The sequence below is a fragment of the Parasteatoda tepidariorum genome, chromosome 9 (genome assembly GCF_982258835.1).
Source record: "Parasteatoda tepidariorum strain Cologne lab strain chromosome 9, Ptep-v5.0, whole genome shotgun sequence".
NCBI lineage: Eukaryota > Metazoa > Arthropoda > Arachnida > Araneae > Theridiidae > Parasteatoda > Parasteatoda tepidariorum.
The window spans coordinates 17,729,923-17,753,083 of record NC_141763.1 but is presented as its reverse complement, the minus strand read 5'-3'; the positions used below and the strand labels follow the sequence as shown (position 1 = coordinate 17,753,083).

Genomic DNA, 23,161 nt, shown 5'->3' with positions numbered 1-23,161 from the left:
TAAAAGTCTTACATTATAAACTTAACTAAATTACAATAAACTTTTCTAGAATATTGAGCCTGTTCACACTCCGCTTTGCAAGGACAACTTTAGAGGATGGATACAGCGGAAGTTTCCTAAGGTCCGTTTTGGTTTTAATAACTTTTTTTTACTCTCGGTTAACATTATACTCTTTATTCTTTCACTAAATGGTAGCGCTTTTGTTGACAATGAATGGTGTTTTCAAAATACTAAATGTAAAAAGCAGCAATCTCGAGTTTTTGACTTGCTCTTCTTCCGGTTAGAAAGTATCCAGCTGTTTACTGCAGCTTATTCTACAGGGCGATATTTTCGAACAAATAATTTTGTTTTTAATAAAAGAAATAAATTATATAATTTCTGAGCTCAGATCTGTTGCATTTCATATGATATTAAGTAATTCTGGTGAATTTGATAAGAAAATTCGGTTTATATATCAATGGTTGTATTGTTAAAAAAGGTGACATGGTTGCTAGATTTAGAATGAACTCGCTTTTTTATCAGTCCTAAGGCCCCTTTTTACTTCAATTATTAAGTTTGCTCTTGTTGCAAGCTGTGTTCCACCATACGTTAGTGTTAGCATAAAGTTCGAGCAGCGAAATTAAGTTCATTTTTTCAAATTATCATTTAGGTTCAAATTTCCAAGTTGGCAAATTGTTTATAAGAAAAGAAATGTTTTTATAACGATTATTATTTAGTTTTTCCAAAAGGCGATTCTTACGTCTTGAAATGATAATTACGTCTGCAAATGACAATTTTTTTTTAAAACACGTATAATAAATCAGGTTGAAAATACACGTATATAAGAAATACTACTCAAGTTAGTCTCAAAACACAATGATCACATACACCGGAAACAGTAATCCTGAAGTATAGGCAGTAAAGAGCTTGCAATGCACTTTAGTGAAGAAAACATGTATTTTTGTTATTGCTGATCACAAGCTTCCATTTTTTCGTAGCCTCTTCTCGTTACCGTGAAAATAACGGGGTGAGGTTTCGCCCTCTGTCTCACTCCCGTGATATTTCCGGGCTGGAGTTCAGTAGTAATGCGCCAATAAGAATAAAACTAATTCATTTCTTTTGCCCGGAAAACATTTTATTTCTCATTTTACACACCAGATCACAGTACCAGGATATATTTAAGGTAGTTGTAGATAGTTAGTTTATTTTAAACTAGATGTCAGCACTAATCAAATACGTGTTTTGTGATTAGATAAAAAAATAGGCACTTTTATGACCGTTTTCTTGAAAATTAACCGATCGTTAAGGAGTTAAGGAGTAGCTTTATTAATTCAATGATAAAATTTAAGAAAAGAAACAACATAAAAGAGGAATTCCACAATATTTTATTTATAAAACAGGTAGATAGGAAACAATGATACATAAGTCGAAGGATGGGGATTTAAACATATTTACATGAAAACATTTGCAGATAACTTTGATGAGGTTATCATTTATAATGAATTATAATAAATCTAACATTTCTCATATAATAAAACTATAACATCACAAAATACAACCATCTTTGTTAATTCAATGATTTTTCTTTTTATTTATTTTCATTTTGAAGATTTTACAACACTGCGTAAAAGTTTTTTTGTTATCACGATGATAGAGGGCGCTACAGGAACTAAGTGATTTGTTTACACTTAAAAGTGTACTTCAAAAGGGTATTTCAGCATGCATTAAAGCGTCATTTGGGAAGACGGGGCATTTTATAGGAGCAATTAATGCTTACTAAGTCAATATATATTGTAAATGGGACAGGAGGATTTAAACACTTGGATTGAAATAGGCTTTGATGAAGTTTGGTCCTTACTCAAAAGAAGCTGAATTACTTATATTTTTCTACAAAAAAGAAACAGAAAAAAAAACAAAAAAATTTAAAAATAATAATTTGAGTATGCTCTTAGGAAAGTAAAAACTTAAAAGGAACTGTGTGATTACCATAACTATAAAGTTTAAAATTCGACTGAAATTTTTTTAACCATTACTTGGTGGCTAAAACCTGTCAATATCCACCAAGTAAAGACATTTTTTTTTTATCCATCACAAAATTTTCCATATTTAATCTAATGAGTGCCAAAATTTATATACTGTGCTTACATTATAAAAAAAATAATCCCTCCATTTAAAAACTCGCTGATAATTTTGCGAATATTATATTGAGAATATTTGACTTATTTTCAGAGCTATCAACTCTGACGTCGCAAAAGTGAGAGCCCCAATTTTTTAAAAATATTTTTAGCATTAAAAACATTTTAAATTTTTTTATAAATATGGTTAAAATATTTGGAATTAATTAAAATATATGTTATGGAGGTCCTATTTATGAAACCAATAACAAAATTTCAGAGCATAATTTTTTCTTCTTTAAAAAAATTTAAAAAAAAAAGCATCTAAAGGCCAGGGAAATTCGCAGTTCTGAATTTTATATAAATTATTTTGTTATTATTTTTTTAAAAATTTTTGCACGAAATTGTTTGCTATATTAAAAGAGTGAAAAGCTATTTATTTTTCAATTAATCGGTCACATTGTAATTATAAATTTACAAATTTTATAAATAAAGTAACGAAGTGCAAACAATAGCTAAATTTTCATGATTTAAAAAAGGGCTCTTCTTAAAAAATTTTTTAGATTTTTAGAAATAAGAAAAAATGTTTTTAGCAACCACTTTGTATTTCAATATTGAATAAACCTTAATGGTATTAGTAAATACAAATAAGTTTTATATATGTAGCAGAAATTAAAATGCACAGTCACTTTATGAACACAATATAAATGAAAAACATTGTTTATGTGTACGATTTTTAAAGATAAATTTGAGTACGAGTTTTCTTGTTTTTTTTCCTAAGCAAATGTATAATTTTTTGTCATTTTATCGCTTGATTATTGTAAATAATATTATAGATATACATAAAAACACAATAGTAGAATTATAAAATGAAATAAAACCAATTTTCTTAATGAGAACACGTAAAGATTCTCTTTAGGACACACATCTTTACGAAGTGATATTTCAAAATAAAGAAAAATTATCCTACGACAAAAATTACTCTTTATTGTGTGTCTTTATTACTAAAAAATAAAAATTCAATTATATATACATACATAAAAAGTTAGATTATTTAACAGTGCTGTTATAGTTTCTTTATGCACACAATTAACTTTTCAAAATCTCTGAATTTCAACCGATGTTATTCAGCTGCTTTTGAGTAAAGGTTAATGATGCATATACATACTTTGTTTTTTTGAGTGAAAAATATATAAGAATGTTACAGTAAAACATCTCTTGTTAAGACATTGAAAAAGGGATATTATTAAGAATCAAAATGCCGGATCACGCTTTTATATTTCCCTTTCAATCTCCGTTTTATGTTGTGGCGGCACAGAATACTGTACCCATAAAAGGCGATTGTCTTATTAATTCTCTATCTTAAGACATTAATAAACAATAATATAGTCACAAAAAATATTTATTAAACATAGTGGTGTGCTTTATTATCTAAGTAAAGTAAAATATATTCTCTTTTAAACTATACTTACGACGAGAAAGCTGCCATTACTGGGCAATTCGAAATGTAACATTTAGAATGTGCTCCATAGGATTTTAAACGTTTCTAGGGTTCTTTTTCAAATATTTTGAATTTATCAGATTATTAAAAATTTAGAATCAAAATCTGCAGTCACATTTTTCAAGCTTTTTTTTTTTTAAAGTTTTAGTTGGATTCAATTATTTATCCAATCAGCTGAGAGATGAGATACGTCATCATACATATTTATTTCACAGACTACACATCCCCCCCCCTAAAATTAATATTTTATCACACCTAAAAGATTACTTCGTCGAAAACAAAACTCTTCTATTTTACTTTCCAGGAAAGAAGGAAAAAAATGAATATTATTTGATATTATTTTATACTTGATATTATTTTATACCTGATATTATTTTATACTTGATATTATTTTATACTTGATATTATTTATTGTGATATTATTTTATTTTAAAATATATTATACATTTAAAAAAGATAATTTTTATCTGCTGAAGCATAACTTAACTGAATCGAAAGCTATGAAAGCTGTCTTTAGAATTATCGATTACATTTTAGTTCCTAAAATTGTCTATAACAGAAAAATAAAATATCACCAACTACCACTAATATCAAGAATTGTATATATTATAGCTTGAATAGAGACTTTCCCATTTTGTAACTAAATGAAGTGGTAGTTACAGATCTCCTTATTTCCAGAAGACAAAAAAAGAAAAAAATATTATTCTTAAAACAGTTTTGCTGAAATTGTTTAATTGGCAAATATAGCAGACAATAGTACTGTGTTGAGCAAATTACATGGTGTATTCATATTTTTTTCAGTACGATAAGTGAAAAAATTAAATATATTGTTATTTAAATCATTGCTTTTTATCATCAGACAATTCTCATCAACACAAGGCATTAGATATTAATTTTAATACTGTTACTCAATAGGGTAATAATATCCCGTTTTATGCATTTCATTTTTAGTAATCATAACTTATTATATAAAATATATGTTCAGTATTAAAAAATATTTTTTCTTAAATATTAATTTTGGTTTAAAGGCATTAATCCAGCTATAAGTTTGTGATTTTAACTTTTCAATATTTATTCTATAGAGTGAGATTGGTTTAAAAACATTAATCTAGTTAACTTCTGTAAGTGTGTGGTTTCAGTTTTTCAATATTTACTTCGCAAATTGAGAATCATGTCTTAAATGATATGCAGTTTCGAAATTGTGTTTAGATAAAGCGTATAAGTATTATGATATAAATATATCATTTTTGTTTTGCGTGTTATGTATGTTTAAAGTAAAATCAAGGAATATGAAAAAAGGAATGAAGTATCTGAAAATGAATGAAAAATCATTCATAAAAATATCATTAATAAAAAGAATTATAAGTTATAAGGGAATGAAAATCTATTTAAATTTTGTCATTAATGTTTTAAGTGCAGTTATTTCAAATAATTAAGATAAAAATCATGCTTGTTTTACTAAAAATTATAATACATACTGAAACAAAGTGAAACAATCAACTTTTGTAGAATAAGTTATAATGCAATAACCGACATATAAACAATTAAAATATTGCATCAAAATATCGGAATGTTCATTAAAAAAATGTTCAGTAATTCAGTACAAATCTGAAAGACATAGTGGTAAACATAAATCTAGAAGCAAACATAAGTTGTCTAATAACAAATATAAAATTCTTGAATTCTTGAACGTACAATATAAAGGATAACCACTATAGAACAACCGATTTCAAAAGTAAATCATTTTCAAACAGTTCGAAATAAAAAATTGAAACATTCAATATATTGATAGAGAAAGATGCAAGTTTAATACATACAGTAATAAAAGTTGCTAACAGATGTCGCTGTAAGCTTTTCACAACAGCAACGTAGTAAAAAGTGGCCAACTAATTGTGTTATATTTGAACTCTGTCTTAGTACTCCTAGACAGTGTGCAGTGCTATTATTTGTGTATGCTTTTAGCCCATTGCAGGGTTATAAATATTTTTTGGAGGCAGTCTGAGAAATTATATTCGAAAATGATCTTAAAAAATTACAACTTTCACTGTATCTTCTTTAATCTGCAAGAATTTGAAAATTATTTAATTTTGAAATTGAATTTTTAATTCCTGCCTCCTTTATTTTGTTCACGTAGCAAAGACACTTGGATATTTAAACTTGCAACGTAAAAGAAATTTATAAAATATCACAGCAATAAATATCAGTCAAAACTAAACATTTTAAAAAAAATTAGTACAAAATTAGAAATCAATAATTCAATTTTAAATTAAACATTTCAGTTTTAAGTTAAAACTGTTTGAGTAATGCTGAAGGCTAAAAACACCAATAAAAAAAATAATAAAAAATTATTTAATCTTACACGTTTATTAATCTTAAAATTTAGATACATTTCTTATAACTTTAACATGAACGGGTATCATTCATGGCTTGATATTATTAATTTCCATAAAGTGTAGTACACTTATGCAATATAACAGATATGTTTGTTTTATCACTTGGATAAAATATTATATTAAAACTTTAAATTTTGTTAAATGCAACATTTATTATTGATGATGTGTTTCATACAACAAAATTAAAAAAAATATTTTAAACAATAATAATTTTTAAAGATAATAATTATTAAATGTATTAAAAATATTGAAATTTTTTTCAGGATCAGTGTTTTGAGACCATTTAACTTGATAAGCTAGTAAAAATATTAATTTCATATTCATGCAAATTTACAATTAATTTACATAGTTTATTTATAGTTTGTTTATACGTGTAAATTTATATTTTCATTTCATGCGAATTTATATTTCCCCCGGAAGGAGTAAAAAGAAATTTTAAAGCATTTCATTATGAATTTTAAAAAAAACTTTCTTTTTTATTCCTGTTTTATATTCATAAAAAAATCGAGCCTATTATTTTCAAATTTGCAAGATACAAAATATCTTGAAAGACATATGCGTTTGGTTTAAATAGACATTAAACATTTGTAGCAATTTTGAGAAAATGGAGTTATTAATTATTACTTTTTATTATCCTTTTTTTAATCTAAAATTACAGTAGTTGATAGTATGGGAAATTCAACTAAAAATAAACACGTGTTTATTAATAATGAATTTTACGCTTTTAATTATCTATATATTTTTCGTTATCAGTAGTAATATAAAACGAAAAATTTATATATCAAATGAACTTTATTGAATTCTCTTAATGACCAGTGGATATAAAAAATAAGGCGTGATAATTCATAGCTATTAAAGAAGAGTTTAAATTGTGATTTATATGTTTTAAAATCAGAACTAAAACTCAGTTTTAACTACATAAAATCTTTAGATAGAATACTTTATTAAAATAAGATATGTAATAACATCTAAAGTGACAATTATCAGTTTGATTATGCGTTAATAACATACAAGTATATGTACTTTAACAGTGTCTGACTTGCATGAATTTGTTTCATTTACACAATCAAAATGTTAAAAACATTCTGAGCTTGAGAGACAAGGCAAGCATTTTTTTCTTTCTTTAAATTAAAAGATATGTAAGTATGATATCATTGATATGTTCAAGAAGTTACCGAATAAAACAAATTAATTAGAAAGTTTTATTTGAGTTAATATTATAAATGGGAATTCATAGATTTTGTTTACGTATTGAAATGTTTTTAATATGTAGTAACATTTCACTAGGCAACCAAATGTTATGTACATAATAACAAAGGCTTCACTTATAAGAAAACAAACATTTGTTTTCTTAAAATATATGTTTCGGTGTTTGGAAACATTTCACCAACCAAGTTTTTTTCGCATCTGTAGAAATATTTCCCTCCATAATTAAATGTTTCAACACATAGGTAAGGCAATCTGTTAATAACTAACGTTTCTTATCAGTTTAATCTGTGTTTCAGTCTGATTCCTTATATTTTATTTTTAATTACAATGGGGAACAAAGTTTGAAGAGATAGATATTTTCGCGACGCTGATTTCAAATATATCAGTTATAGTCTACTGTTATTAGGAAATTTAATAATATATTGCCAACCAGGATATTTTGAAAATTCACTCGAGTGAATTCTAAGTGTTTCCACTTCTCTGTTACATAAGGTGTGGTAGGAAGAAGCCGATAATACATTTCAGTTTACATACCCTCCAACTGCTACGGAATTTCCGTAGTTTCAGAAATCTTCTTTTCAGACGGTAGCAAAATTAATGTCTTAATATTTAAAAAAAATTAATTTTAGCGTAACTTGTCCACTATTACTTATAAAAGTGCAGGCCATATGGCTAGATTCTTAAGTTCTGATAAAAGTTTTATGAGAGATCCATTTGCTTTAAAAATTTCTACTTTGGTTCGCTACCACTAGAAAGAATTATTTTCAAAATCCTCATAAGTTGGAGGGTATGAGTTTATGATGTGAAGTCAAATGTTTTTGGTCTTAAGTGTTATTTTCAAAGGAGCAGACAAGTGTATATGTATGTAAATAAACTTATACGTTCTTTATTAACTATTATATTCAGAAATGCCATTTCGAGGAAAAAATATTTAATTTTCGGAAGAAAACTAATTTCAAATTTTAAATCACCTTACCCAAATTAGGTAAGATCAAGTATTTACTTAAATACGAAAAAAAAATGTATTTACCAGTGTTTTCAATAACTTTATCAACATAGAGGCCGTTATTGATTCGTAAGATAAAAAAAAACTGGTATTAAAAATTTTCCTTTCCACTTTTTTTCAGAAAGTGCAAAATATCTCGGACTACTATACATAATTAACAGATGTAACATGTATCTCCCGTAAAAAAATTCGCAAATATATATTTTATAATCAAAGAAAAATTCTTCCGAAAAATTGTAAAAATTAAGTTAAATATTCCTGTGGTATTAAATCGAGTGAAGCTACTCCTTTCTTAAAAATACAATGCCGATTCCAACTAACTTTTGTGACTAACTGCTTATTGCTGTTACTGTAAATTAGCTGTTTAATTGTTATTGAAGGATTTATTTATGGATTTAGATAACGTAAGAATACTTTTGAATTTTAAATATATGAAGGCGAATTCTTTCATAATTATGTTATGAAAAAGGAGGATTTTCAGTACCTCTGAAATTTTTGTATAGAGCTATTCAGGATATATTAACATTTCTAAAATTTTCACGTTAAGCCCTTATATAGCTACTCTTTTTTAGTAATACTATATTAAAATATTATTTAAAATTGAGATTGATTTATAAAAAAAAAAAATTCGCTTCACTTAGTTAGATCTAGAAGAAAGTCATTTTAACTTATTATCTAAAATTAATTTGATTTGTGTGGGAAGGTTGGGGGATTTTTAAAAATTTTCCGATTGGCCACTAACTTTAACTTCTGAATTTATAAATATCCGAATTTATAAATTCAAGTAAACGCATTACAGAATGATCAAATGAAAGAACTCATATCCCACTAGAAAAAATAGTTCTCCTGTGTTCTTGACCCTACGCGGACCTTCACTGTTACCCACATTTATGTAAACAGAGCCCTCTTCATTGGTGCTTTTTTTTTATTTCTAAAGTTATCAACAGATGGCCGCACAAATCATAGGTGGAAAAATAGCCGTCCATTGACAGTTAAAAATTATTGATTTAGGTGGGAAGCATATTTCCCACGGACTTATAAAGGGATAAGTTGTAGAGAATTAAAAAGTTTTCTCATGAGAATAAATACAAAATAATCGTGACAATCATAATATTTTCAAAATATTTTTATAGTTAAAATCAAAAAGTTAAAAAGATCTAAAGAGTTGTTTTTAAATGTGGTTCGTAAATTGTTTTTTAAGCATTTGATCTACATCTTTTAAGTTTTGCTAAGTCAGTCACTGCTTTAAATATACTTGTTTAAAATGGATATGACTTGATAGGAGTATAATATTTATAAATAATGCAGTTAAAATGGAAAAAAAAAATCTTGGAAGCCGATTTTTTTTTGGAATATTTCGCATTTCCCTGAAAACTGAGAACAATATGGATATGTAGTAGTTTAAGTAATTGTTTGTAACAGTTTTAGAATCTAAATTTGTTTTCTTCATTCAATCTCAGTGGAGGGTGTGTGCTGTTCAGAAAGGTCCCATCCACACTGGATCTGATTTAGGACTGTATCCAATGAGATTCCGTTCCAAAGAGTTGGCCAACCAGCTCTTCCCATATTTTTGTTTACCATCTGAAAAATAAAAAATTTTTAATACAATGCAACTCATCTAAATTGCACATATGAAAACGAATGTTTTATTATTATCATACAGTGCAAGAGCACTGGCATTTGCAAGGAACAGGTGGCAAAGATGTCATTACTCATTGATTAGATGCCATTACTTATTATAATGATTAGATGTCATTACTTATTGTTAATGTCCGCAATTCATCTAAATTACACACATGAAAATGAATGTTTTATGGATTTTGCAAGTAACAGGTGACAAAGATGTCATTACCTATTGATTAGGTGTCATTATTTATTATAAATTGTAAGTATACGTAATTCATCTAAATTGCACACATGGAAATGAATGTTTTATTATTATCATATAGTGCAAGAGCACTGGCATTTGCAAGTAACAGGTAGCAAAGATGTCATTACTCATTGATTAGATGCCATTACTTATTATAAATTGTAAGTATACGCAATTCATCTAAATTGCACACATGAAAATGAATGTTTTATTATTATCATATAGTGCAAGAGCACTGGCATTTGCAAGTAACAGGTAGCAAAGATGTCATTACTCATTGATTAGATGCCATTACTTATTATAAATTGTAAGTATACGCAATTCATCTAAATTGCACACATGAAAATGAATGTTTTATTATTATCATATAGTGCAAGAGCACTGGCATTTGCAAGTAATAGGTGGCAAAGATGTCATTACCTATAGATTAGGTGTCATTACTTGTTATAAATTGTAAGTATACGTAATTCATCTAAATTGCACACATGAAAATGAATGTTTTATTATTATCATATAGTGCAAGAGCACTGGCTTTTGCAAGTAGTAGGTGACAAAGATGTCACTACCTATTGATTAGGTGTCATCACTTATTATAATGAATAGATGCCATTACTTATTGTTAATGTGCGCAATTCATCTAAATTACACACATGAAAATGAATGTTCTAATATTATCATATAGTACACGAGCACTGGCGTTTGCAAGTAACAGGTGGCAAAGATGTCATTACCTATTGATTAGGTGTCATCACTTATTATAAATTGTAAGTATACGTAATTCATCTAAATTGCACACATGAAAATGGATGTTTTATTATTATCATATAGTGAAAGAGACGCCAGAGCTACGTCTTAGTATAGAGTCTAAAAAGTTTTGTACGCAAATACACTTTAGGTACGGTTGGTTATTATGAAAATGTTCCCGAGTCGCATTGGCTTTTGCAAATAACAAGTCGCAAATATGTCCTCAGTTATTGATGAGATGTCATTACTTATTATAAATTGTTAATATACGCAATTCATCTAAATTGCGCACATGAAAATTTATGTTTTATTATTATTATCATATAGTGCAAGAACCTGAGAACGCCAGATCTACGTAAAATTACTAAGCCTAAACATGTTTCTACGCAAGCACACTTCAGCAAGTAAGAACGGTTGGCTATTAGGAAAATGTCCTTGAGTCGCACTGGCTTTTGCATGTAACACATAGCAAAGATGTCATGATTTATGTCATATTATAAAATATCTTATATACGTCAGTAGGAAAACTATTTAAAGTTGTTTTCAACTTAGCCAGACAACCATCTGTTGGATACCCTTTAACCGTTTAAATGCCAATGTTCCATTTTTGGAACATATCTCATCTTTGAAATGGTAACTGAAAAATTTTAATTTTATGCTCATATAATTGGAGGAGGTGAATATTCCTATCCACCAGAATGTATCAATAGTATAAAATTATCTATCTTGTGATATATATCTTGTTCTGAAATTAACCAGGTATGTTTTGTAACCAAACTAGTTGCTAAATGGGGAAAATTTTCATTTCATTTCATTTTAATGCAAACTTGCTACTGCATTTTTCACTAAGGCACTTTACCCAATGCTGAAAAATAAGAGTCCGGTACGAAAACTGCTAACACAATGTCATAATTTGACGAGTAAAACTTGTCAAGCATTGATTTACTATGAATAAAAAGTGGAGGCTAAATTATTTTGTTTTCAGTCTAATTCAGAAAGAGATATTGTATTAATAACTCTTCGCCCTTAGCAAAGCATTTAGTGAATATAAGATGTGGAATTTTGTTAGCTAATCAACTAAAAAAAATTCATATCATTCTTAATCAATAACTTAATACTAGTTTTTTATTGGGATGTTTTCTCTTCAGAATTCTTAATAAATCGGACTCCAATGTAGACAGGACTTCGACAGTATCACTGCATTTTTATGCAGATGGTACTGGAATCGTCGTGAGCTGAGAGCTTGTCCATAATCTAACATTTTTTGTTTTTAATTGAGTGACAAAGTTCACTACACGCGTAAAACACATGGTTTTTCACAATATGTATTAATAGATTAATTAAAAGAATTTTATTGTTGCGGAGAAAGAAGAGATAATTAAATAAATCGTGCCCGCATCTTTATGTTAAAAAAGTTTGCTAGTTCATAATCTATTTTCTCTTGTTGAGGGAAAATTCCATTACATTTAAAACAAGTAGTACGAATACTAGAATACTAATTGAATTTATCAAAAGAATTAGTTTTATCAGTTCACAGAAAGAAGTGATGATGTCTACATTAATTGTGCTACTAATTAATTGTGCTATTAATTGTGCTACTGAGAATACTAATTTAATTTATTCAAAGAATTAGTTTTATCAGTTCACAGAAAGAAGTGATGTTGTTTACATAAATTGTGCTCTTTTCTTCAAACGAAACTGAGAATACTAATTTGATTTATTAAAATAATTAGTTTTATCAGTTTACAGAAAGAAGTTATGATGTGTACATTAATTGTGCTCTTTTCTTCAAACGAAACTGAGAATACTAATTTAATTTATTAAAATAATTAATTCCATCAGTTTAGAAAAAGAACTGATGACGTTTACATAAATTGTGCTGCTGTCTTTCTGTAAATAAAATTTTGCTCTCCTGTAATCCAGTCTTTTATTGAGTGAAATTTTTATTGCGTTTAAAACAAGTAGTACGAAGAGAATTATACTAATTTGATTTATTAAAATAATTAGTTTTATCAGTTTACAGAAAGAAGTGATGATGTCTACATTAATTGTGCTCTTTTCTTCAAACGAAACTGAGAATACTAATTTAATTTATTAAAATAATTAATTCCATCAGTTTAGAAAAAGAACTGATGACGTTTACATAAATTGTGCTGCTGTCTTTCTGTAAATAAAATTTGTTCACCTGTAATCCAGTCTTTTATTGAGGGAAATTTTTATTGCGTTTAAAACAAGTAGTACGAAGAGAATTATACTAATTTGATTTATTAAAATAATTAGTTTTATCAGTTTACAGAAAGAAGTTATGATGTCTACATTAATTGTGCTCTTTTCTTCAAACGAAACTGAGAATACTAATTTAATTTATTAAAATAATTAATTCCATCAGTTTAGAAAAAGAACTGATGACGTTTACATAAATTGTGCTGCTGTCTTTCTGTAAATAAAATTTTGCTCTCCTGTAATCCAGTCTTTTATTGAGTGAAATTTTTATTGCGTTTAAAACAAGTAGTACGAAGAGAATTATACTAATTTGATTTATTAAAATAATTAGTTTTATCAGTTTACAGAAAGAAGTTATGATGTCTACATTAATTGTGCTCTTTTCTTCAAACGAAACTGAGAATACTAATTTAATTTATTAAAATAATTAATTCCATCAGTTTAGAAAAAGAACTGATGACGTTTACATAAATTGTGCTGCTGTCTTTCTGTAAATAAAATTTGTTCACCTGTAATCCAGTCTTTTATTGAGGGAAATTTTTATTGCGTTTAAAACAAGTAGTACGAAGAGAATTATACTAATTTGATTTATTAAAATAATTAGTTTTATCAGTTTACAGAAAGAAGTTATGATGTCTACATTAATTGTGCTCTTTTCTTCAAACGAAACTGAGAATACTAATTTAATTTATTAAAATAATTAATTCCATCAGTTTAGAAAAAGAACTGATGACGTTTACATAAATTGTGCTGCTGTCTTTCTGTAAATAAAATTTTGCTCTCCTGTAATCCAGTCTTTTATTGAGTGAAATTTTTATTGCGTTTAAAACAAGTAGTACGAAGAGAATTATACTAATTTGATTTATTAAAATAATTAGTTTTATCAGTTTACAGAAAGAAGTTATGATGTCTACATTAATTGTGCTCTTTTCTTCAAACGAAACTGAGAATACTAATTTAATTTATTAAAATAATTAATTCCATCAGTTTAGAAAAAGAACTGATGACGTTTACATAAATTGTGCTGCTGTCTTTCTGTAAATAAAATTTTGCTCTCCTGTAATCCAGTCTTTTATTGAGGGAAATTTTTATTGCGTTTAAAACAAGTAGTACGAAGAGAATTATACTAATTTGATTTATTAAAATAATTAGTTTTATCAGTTTACAGAAAGAAGTTATGATGTCTACATTAATTGTGCTCTTTTCTTCAAACGAAACTGAGAATACTAATTTAATTTATTAAAATAATTAATTCCATCAGTTTAGAAAAAGAACTGATGACGTTTACATAAATTGTGCTGCTGTCTTTCTGTAAATAAAATTTTGCTCTCCTGTAATCCAGTCTTTTATTGAGGGAAATTTTTATTGCGTTTAAAACAAGTAGTACGAAGAGAATTATACTAATTTGATTTATTAAAATAATTAGTTTTATCAGTTTACAGAAAGAAGTTATGATGTCTACATTAATTGTGCTCTTTTCTTCAAACGAAACTGAGAATACTAATTTAATTTATTAAAATAATTAATTCCATCAGTTTAGAAAAATAACTGATGACGTTTACATAAATTGTGCTGCTGTCTTTCTGTAAATAAAATTTTGCTCTCCTGTAATCCAGTCTTTTATTGAGGGAAATTTTTATTGCGTTTAAAACAAGTAGTACGAAGAGAATTATACTAATTTGATTTATTAAAATAATTAGTTTTATCAGTTTACAGAAAGAAGTTATGATGTCTACATTAATTGTGCTCTTTTCTTCAAACGAAACTGAGAATACTAATTTAATTTATTAAAATAATTAATTCCATCAGTTTAGAAAAAGAACTGATGACGTTTACATAAACTGTGCTGCTGTCTTTCTGTAAATAAAATTTGTTCACCTGTAATCCAGTCTTTTATTGAGGGAAATTTTTATTGCGTTTAAAACAAGTAGTACGAAGAGAATTATACTAATTTGATTTATTAAAATAATTAGTTTTATCAGTTTACAGAAAGAAGTGATGATGTCTACATTAATTGTGCTCTTTTCTTCAAACGAAACTGAGAATACTAATTTAATTTATTAAAATAATTAATTCCATCAGTTTAGAAAAAGAACTGATGACGTTTACATAAATTGTGCTGCTGTCTTTCTGTAAATAAAATTTGTTCACCTGTAATCCAGTCTTTTATTGAGGGAAATTTTTATTGCGTTTAAAACAAGTAGTACGAAGAGAATTATACTAATTTGATTTATTAAAATAATTAGTTTTATCAGTTTACAGAAAGAAGTGATGATGTCTACATTAATTGTGCTCTTTTCTTCAAACGAAACTGAGAATACTAATTTAATTTATTAAAATAATTAATTCCATCAGTTTAGAAAAAGAACTGATGACGTTTACATAAATTGTGCTGCTGTCTTTCTGTAAATAAAATTTTGCTCTCCTGTAATCCAGTCTTTTATTGAGGGAAATTTTTATTGCGTTTAAAACAAGTAGTACGAAGAGAATTATACTAATTTGATTTATTAAAATAATTAGTTTTATCAGTTTACAGAAAGAAGTTATGATGTCTACATTAATTGTGCTCTTTTCTTCAAACGAAACTGAGAATACTAATTTAATTTATTAAAATAATTAATTCCATCAGTTTAGAAAAAGAACTGATGACGTTTACATAAATTGTGCTGCTGTCTTTCTGTAAATAAAATTTTGCTCTCCTGTAATCCAGTCTTTTATTGAGGGAAATTTTTATTGCGTTTAAAACAAGTAGTACGAAGAGAATTATACTAATTTGATTTATTAAAATAATTAGTTTTATCAGTTTACAGAAAGAAGTTATGATGTCTACATTAATTGTGCTCTTTTCTTCAAACGAAACTGAGAATACTAATTTAATTTATTAAAATAATTAATTCCATCAGTTTAGAAAAAGAACTGATGACGTTTACATAAACTGTGCTGCTGTCTTTCTGTAAATAAAATTTGTTCACCTGTAATCCAGTCTTTTATTGAGGGAAATTTTTATTGCGTTTAAAACAAGTAGTACGAAGAGAATTATACTAATTTGATTTATTAAAATAATTAGTTTTATCAGTTTACAGAAAGAAGTGATGATGTCTACATTAATTGTGCTCTTTTCTTCAAACGAAACTGAGAATACTAATTTAATTTATTAAAATAATTAATTCCATCAGTTTAGAAAAAGAAATGATGACGTTTACATAAATTGTGCTGCTGTCTTTCTGTAAATAAAATTTGTTCACCTGTAATCCAGTCTTTTATTGAGGGAAATTTTTATTGCGTTTAAAACAAGTAGTACGAAGAGAATTATACTAATTTGATTTATTAAAATAATTAGTTTTATCAGTTTACAGAAAGAAGTTATGATGTCTACATTAATTGTGCTCTTTTCTTCAAACGAAACTGAGAATACTAATTTAATTTATTAAAATAATTAATTCCATCAGTTTAGAAAAAGAACTGATGACGTTTACATAAATTGTGCTGCTGTCTTTCTGTAAATAAAATTTTGCTCTCCTGTAATCCAGTCTTTTATTGAGGGAAATTTTTATTGCGTTTAAAACAAGTAGTACGAAGAGAATTATACTAATTTGATTTATTAAAATAATTAGTTTTATCAGTTTACAGAAAGAAGTTATGATGTCTACATTAATTGTGCTCTTTTCTTCAAACGAAACTGAGAATACTAATTTAATTTATTAAAATAATTAATTCCATCAGTTTAGAAAAAGAACTGATGACGTTTACATAAATTGTGCTGCTGTCTTTCTGTAAATAAAATTTTGCTCTCCTGTAATCCAGTCTTTTATTGAGGGAAATTTTTATTGCGTTTAAAACAAGTAGTACGAAGAGAATTATACTAATTTGATTTATTAAAATAATTAGTTTTATCAGTTTACAGAAAGAAGTTATGATGTCTACATTAATTGTGCTCTTTTCTTCAAACGAAACTGAGAATACTAATTTAATTTATTAAAATAATTAATTCCATCAGTTTAGAAAAAGAACTGATGACGTTTACATAAACTGTGCTGCTGTCTTTCTGTAAATAAAATTTGTTCACCTGTAATCCAGTCTTTTATTGAGGGAAATTTTTATTGCGTTTAAAACAAGTAGTACGAAGAGAATTATACTAATTTGATTTATTAAAATAATTAGTTTTATCAGTTTACAGAAAGAAGTGATGATGTCTACATTAATTGTGCTCTTTTCTTCAAACGAAACTGAGAATACTAATTTAATTTATTAAAATAATTAATTCCATCAGTTTAGAAAAAGAACTGATGACGTTTACATAAATTGTGCTGCTGTCTTTCTGTAAATAAAATTTGTTCACCTGTAATCCAGTCTTTTATTGAGGGAAATTTTTATTGCGTTTAAAACAAGTAGTACGAAGAGAATTATACTAATTTGATTTATTAAAATAATTAGTTTTATCAGTTTACAGAAAGAAGTGATGATGTCTACATTAATTGTGCTCTTTTCTTCAAACGAAACTGAGAATACTAATTTAATTTATTAAAATAATTAATTCCATCAGTTTAGAAAAAGAACTGATGACGTTTACATAAATTGTGCTGCTGTCTTTCTGTAAATAAAATTTGCTCACCTGTAATCCAGTCTTTTATTGAGTGAAAATTTCATTACGTTTAAAACAAGTAGTACGAAAAGAATTAAACTTATTTGATTTATTAAAAGAATTAGTTTTATCAGTCCAGAGAATAAAATGATGACGTTTACATAAATTGTTCGCATTTTTATTTAGAAATAATTTGTGCTCGTGTCTTCTTGCAAATAAATTTTGCTCGCTCAAAATCTAGCGTTTTTTATTGTGCCGAAAAAGTCCATTACACTAAAAACAAGTAATACAGAACCTTAAATATTAATTAGATTTATTAAAAGAATTAGTTTCATATTTTACGAGGAAGAAATACAAACTTCAAAATAAGAGAGAGAACTTCATAATGGATGATTACTTCTGAAGCTGTCGGGTCTTAAGTTCATCAGACTTAGAGAGTAATATGTTTACAAAAAGAGAGTTTAGAGAGCGGAAAAAATATATACATATAAAACGAAACAGTGTTCCCGTTTCCTTTTCAGGGAATTAAAGCATCCAATTTCATTCTCTGGGGATTATCTTTTGGTGAAGGGAGGAGTTAAAAAGAACATGCAAATAACCACTCTCAAATCTCCGTTGACACTTTTTTAACGCCCACTTTCAACTCATTATTTATTTTCCTTTTCAACATTATTTATACAGCACTTCATATCGTCGTTATGAACTAAAGTCTTATGCATTAAAACAGGAAATTGTCTGGCAGCAGAAGGGAACAGGGATAAAAAAGGGAATATTTTCTCGTTAGTTATGGGGATTTAAAAAAGGACTTTATGAATGATTATAATGGTACTTGTGTTTAATTTCTTCTCATTTAAAAACACAGATTTTTTTTCGAATGTACACTGATCAATAAAAAATATCTCCCTAAAGTAACTTTTGTTTTAATGATCGAATTTTCTCAAACAAAGTTCTAATTTTATTGGTTCAAAATGATAACCTCAAATAAGCTATTTAATTAAGTTACAGTTATGTTAAGTTATACATGGAATTGTCTTGGCATAGAATAAATTTATAATTGTGGCATAGAATAAATTTATAATTGTGGCATAGAATAAATTTATAATAGTAAATTAGCAGTCAGTTTTCAACAAGCTACAGTTTTTATGCCATTTAATAATATATTCCTAACCTTGATTTTTTAAAATCCATTGGAGTAAAATACCAAATGCCCCCACTTCTCTGCTACATTGGAAGTGGTGGGAATAATATATTTCAGTTTATGATGTGATGTACGCGAAGGTCATATGTTTTTCGTCTTATGTGTTACTTTCAAAGAAGCAGAGAGGTGCACAATGATTAATTTGAAATCGTGAATTAAGCAAAATAATAGAAACACTTTTAAACTATATGTAAACAATTTTCTTGGCAGAAAATGTTTTAGACAATTTTATACTTGCTTTTATAAATTAATTACTTTTATAAATTCTGTCCTTTTTACAAATGCAAAATTTGCACTAAGCGAAAGGAGGGTAGAATGTTAAAAGCTGATTGCATAAGTACAAAAAATAATTTGCATTATTGGACCTATAGACATTTTAATAATATCATAAAAATATATATTTCGAAGCTTTACGTGAATTTAAGACCTCTATTAAATTTTTCTCAGCCAAATGAGAACCATAAGCACAAGGAAAACTATATTTGCAATGCCCTGTGAATATTTATTTTACTAATTATTAGCAAAGATATAAAAAAGTTTACTTCTCATTTAAACATTCAAACTAGATGTTTATATACACAATATTAAGAGGGATTTTAACTGCCCAAGTTTTTTAATATAACATCAAAAGAAAATGGATATTAATTTCAACTAAGTTTTGAAAGATTACTCTTATCTTACCAAGATGATAAGATAACAGGAAACCAAATTAAATAGCTTTTCTTTTGAAAAGAAATAAAAAATTTCAGACGCTCTTTAATACTTTCAAAGATGCTTCAATGATTTTCCAAATGAAAAGAGAGAGAAAATGGCGTATTGAATGTTCAGAGATGGCGACGTGCAACTTGAAAAATTCTCTTTCAGTATTTTTTTTTTTTAGTCTTATGCAGAAAGGAAAAGCGCAGTTAATGATCCGTTATGACATATGCCCATTTATATTTGAGAACATTTGTATGTATGATTTTCATATTTGTTTGTAAAAGTGTCTTTTATCTTTGGCTTCATTCGTGAAATATTGCATTCTATTTAAAGATGGCAACCACTTTGAGGAGATTAAAATATCGTCAACGAAATCTGTAATAGTGAAATTCTTTTTTTTCCGGCCATGGCAGATGCTTGATGACTAGTTTGAGTTTGTGAATTTTAAATTTGGATATTCATTGATTTCTTTTTATAGAATTGAAGAGGATTATTAATAAAGGACATTACTACTTATTACTGTGGTATCAATTTTAGTGCGTAATTACATGTATTACATTAATTTCTTCGTTGTTGAAAACAAAAGAATTGGCTGTCTAATAAAACATTTCTAAACAATTTACGTCTGATTTTCAATTAAATCTGAAAAAGTTAGAATAATATCCTATGATAAGCTCTTAAAATTCGAGCAAAATTGCGCAGGTGTAAAACTGCATTGTGAGGAAATCTTTTCCGAAAGAAAAAGTTAAATGCTAACTTTTAATGAAACAGAAGTAAAATAATTCCTTTAAATAGATTCTGGATCGGAAAACTTTCAAGTTAATGCTGAACATTCACCAGAAAATGAAAGTGCCTTGATCAGGAAAGAATTTCGCGAATAATATAACTTTATGTGGCGGATTATTCTTCCCTTTTGGAATTACTGGTGAAGTACTAGAGTATTTCTTTTTGTTTTGTGCTGGAGAAGTATTGACCCAAAATTTTTTTTCATGCTATCTGGTTACGGATTAGTTTCATTGAGAAAAATCCTCACGGGTTAATCACCAAATTTGTCTTATTCGAAAGTTTCTAAAGGAATAGGATCAAAATACACTAAAGAGCCAAAAAAACTGGTATACCTGCCTAATATCGTGTAGGGGCCCCGCGAGTACGCATATGTACCGCAATACGACTTGACATGGATTCGATCAATGTGTGAAGAAGTGCTGGAGATAATTGACACCATGAATCCTGCAGGGCTGTCCATGAACCAGTGGGAGTAAGAGGGGGTGGGGATATCTTCTGAACATCACGTAGAAAGGCACCCAAATATGTTCAATAATGTTCATGTCTGGGGATTTTGGTGGCCAGCGGAAGTGTCTAAATTCAGAAGAGTGCTCTTGGTTCTACTCCCAGAAATTACCATTATTGAACATATTTGGGGTGCCTTTCTACGTGATGTTCAGAAGATACCCCCATCCCCTCTTACTCCCACTGGTTCATGGACAGCCCTGCAGGATTCATGGTGTCAATTATCTCCAGCACTTCTTCACACATTGATCGAATCCATGTCAAGTCGTGTTACGGCACTTCTGCGTACTCGCGGGACCCTTCTGCGCACACGATATTAGGCAGGTATTCCAGTTTTTTTGGCTCTTCAGTGTACAAGGTACCGGAACATTGATTGAGCAACCATTATAAAACATGAAATAATTTAAAGGCGTCATTAATGACATTCTGAAGTTTTTTCAGATCTTCAAACACGTTAGAGTAGGCTGCGAGTGTAAAATCTTAATTTTTCCAGTCAAATCTTTAAACGAGAATGTTTATAATAGAAAGATGCTTAATTCGAGGACAACTAGATAGATTCCACGTCTCCAACATTACAGAAATACTTCAATGTTTACGAACATGTTACAATGGGCTGCATGCATAGGACCTTAATTTAGTCAACAAAATCATTTAAATAAGACAATTTTAAACTATAAGATGTTGTGACTAGAAAAAAAATTGTAAGAAGCTGAATGTAGCCTCATAATTTTACTGACATATTCTAAAGTCGTTTTTCTCAAAATTCATAAAATGTCAGTACGCAGTGCCAGTTCACTATTCTTTATGGAACAATTTTTTAAAGTTTTTTTACAACGTTTTGATTTTAACCCTCTGAGAGTTAGTCTTGGCTTTTTCCAAACTATCAGATGCAGGCATTTCAGCATGAAAAACCCCTGATTTCTCTATGTTATTGATTGGGAAAATAGTTCGTGGCAGGAAGCTTTCAGTACAATTTTATCCAAGGAGTTAGCGCTTGGAAGTAAACAGTATGATTATAAGTACAGTAAATTTAACCCTTTGCACTCCGAGTACTTTAAAATGATATTTGAACTAATATAAGCAGTAAATCATTTAAAAAAACAATACAGTATTTTTATGATTTTTAAAATTCTTAAAATAATTTGCTAATTAATTATTAAGATATAAAAAGTTTTAATATTAGAGTGGTGACTGTTACTGGCGCATCAGAGACGCAGAGATGAAATACTTGCACCGAAAAGCGAATAAATATTTTCGAGTGGTAGTTTTTTAATGTGTGATTCTTGGTTTAATAAATTCGATTTATCAAACCAAGTTATTTAATGATTCGATTATCAACCACTATTTCTAAATAATTCGAAGGCTTATGTAATTCACCAATTTATTACAGTTATGTCAAGTTAAACCTTTGAAAAAGTAAGCAAAATTCGCCAAATCTCTAGCAAATTTCAGTTTGTAGTTTTTTTTACAGTTTTTAAAATTATTTTAGCGTGTCTGGAGAAGTTGGCATCTTTGGAGACGACATCGGAGTACAAAGGGTCAATTTAAAGATATCTTCCTTAACACTATGTGTGTTATGAAATTATTGATACGAAATTATGGTGAGAAATTATTCGAAGACGGCACTTCCTTGCAGCACTCTGGAAAGGAGGCTTTTAAAATATTGGCTAAATTAATCAAAATTCTGAAAGCCTTAGTTTTTAATTTTCTATCATACTATAAAATATTTTGCAGAAAGCGTAGCAGTTGGAAGCTCTGAGTATACCGTCCAATTAAAAAAAAATAGTGCGTGGAGTCCCTCCGCGCGGAAGAAGTTAAACTTCGTAACCTGCGACGTTAATTGTAGAAGAATCAGAAGTCGTAGAAGGATCACTAGTTCTATTCAATGACTCTTTTTCCTGCTCCGCTCGCTTCCGTGCTCTGTAATAACGGTAATATTGTGCATTTTTCCCACGTGGACCTCTTGAACCACTGGAAGTGCTTGTGGTTGCCTCATCGTCTCGCCATGGAAAATGTATTTGTATTAATAATGTATGTGAATGTGTCATAATGTAATTTCAAAAGAGAAAACCTAACAATTAGTTGATATTCACAAGAGACGTACCTTGACATAACTTTAAATCCGTCGCATTGCCCGTGTGATTGTTTTTACTCATTTTCTACAATTGGGTATAATATAGCCTACGTCACAGGTTGTGTTGTTCCTACTAAATTTAACCCATGAACGGCATTTTCTGCGAGCCTAAGTTTTATTGCATTATTAAGAAAAGTTATTGAAACTAAATACAACTAAATAAACAACAACAACTAAAACAAATAACAACAACTACTAATAACAATAACTAAATAAACA

General features: G+C 28.0%; 1 protein-coding gene and 1 long non-coding RNA gene across 2 annotated transcripts in view; both read right to left on the bottom strand.

Moving 5' to 3' along the window:
* Positions 1–1,879: 1,879 nt before the first annotated feature.
* Positions 1,880–6,409, bottom strand: LOC147803357 (uncharacterized). Its single transcript, XR_015429049.1, has 2 exons — positions 3,993–6,409; positions 1,880–3,958 (listed from the first exon to the last, which is right to left on the bottom strand). It is a non-coding gene; the product is annotated as an uncharacterized LOC147803357 (long non-coding RNA).
* A 688-nt stretch (positions 6,410–7,097) lies between these two features.
* The window catches only part of LOC107454708 (uncharacterized), a 265,786-nt gene continuing 249,722 nt past the window's right edge, over positions 7,098–23,161 (bottom strand). Inside the window, exon 5 of the mRNA XM_043050141.3 lies at positions 7,098–9,783. Within this exon, the coding sequence (XP_042906075.1) occupies positions 9,680–9,783 (104 nt within the window). The 3' untranslated portion in view covers positions 7,098–9,679. The remainder of the gene's footprint in view (positions 9,784–23,161) is intronic.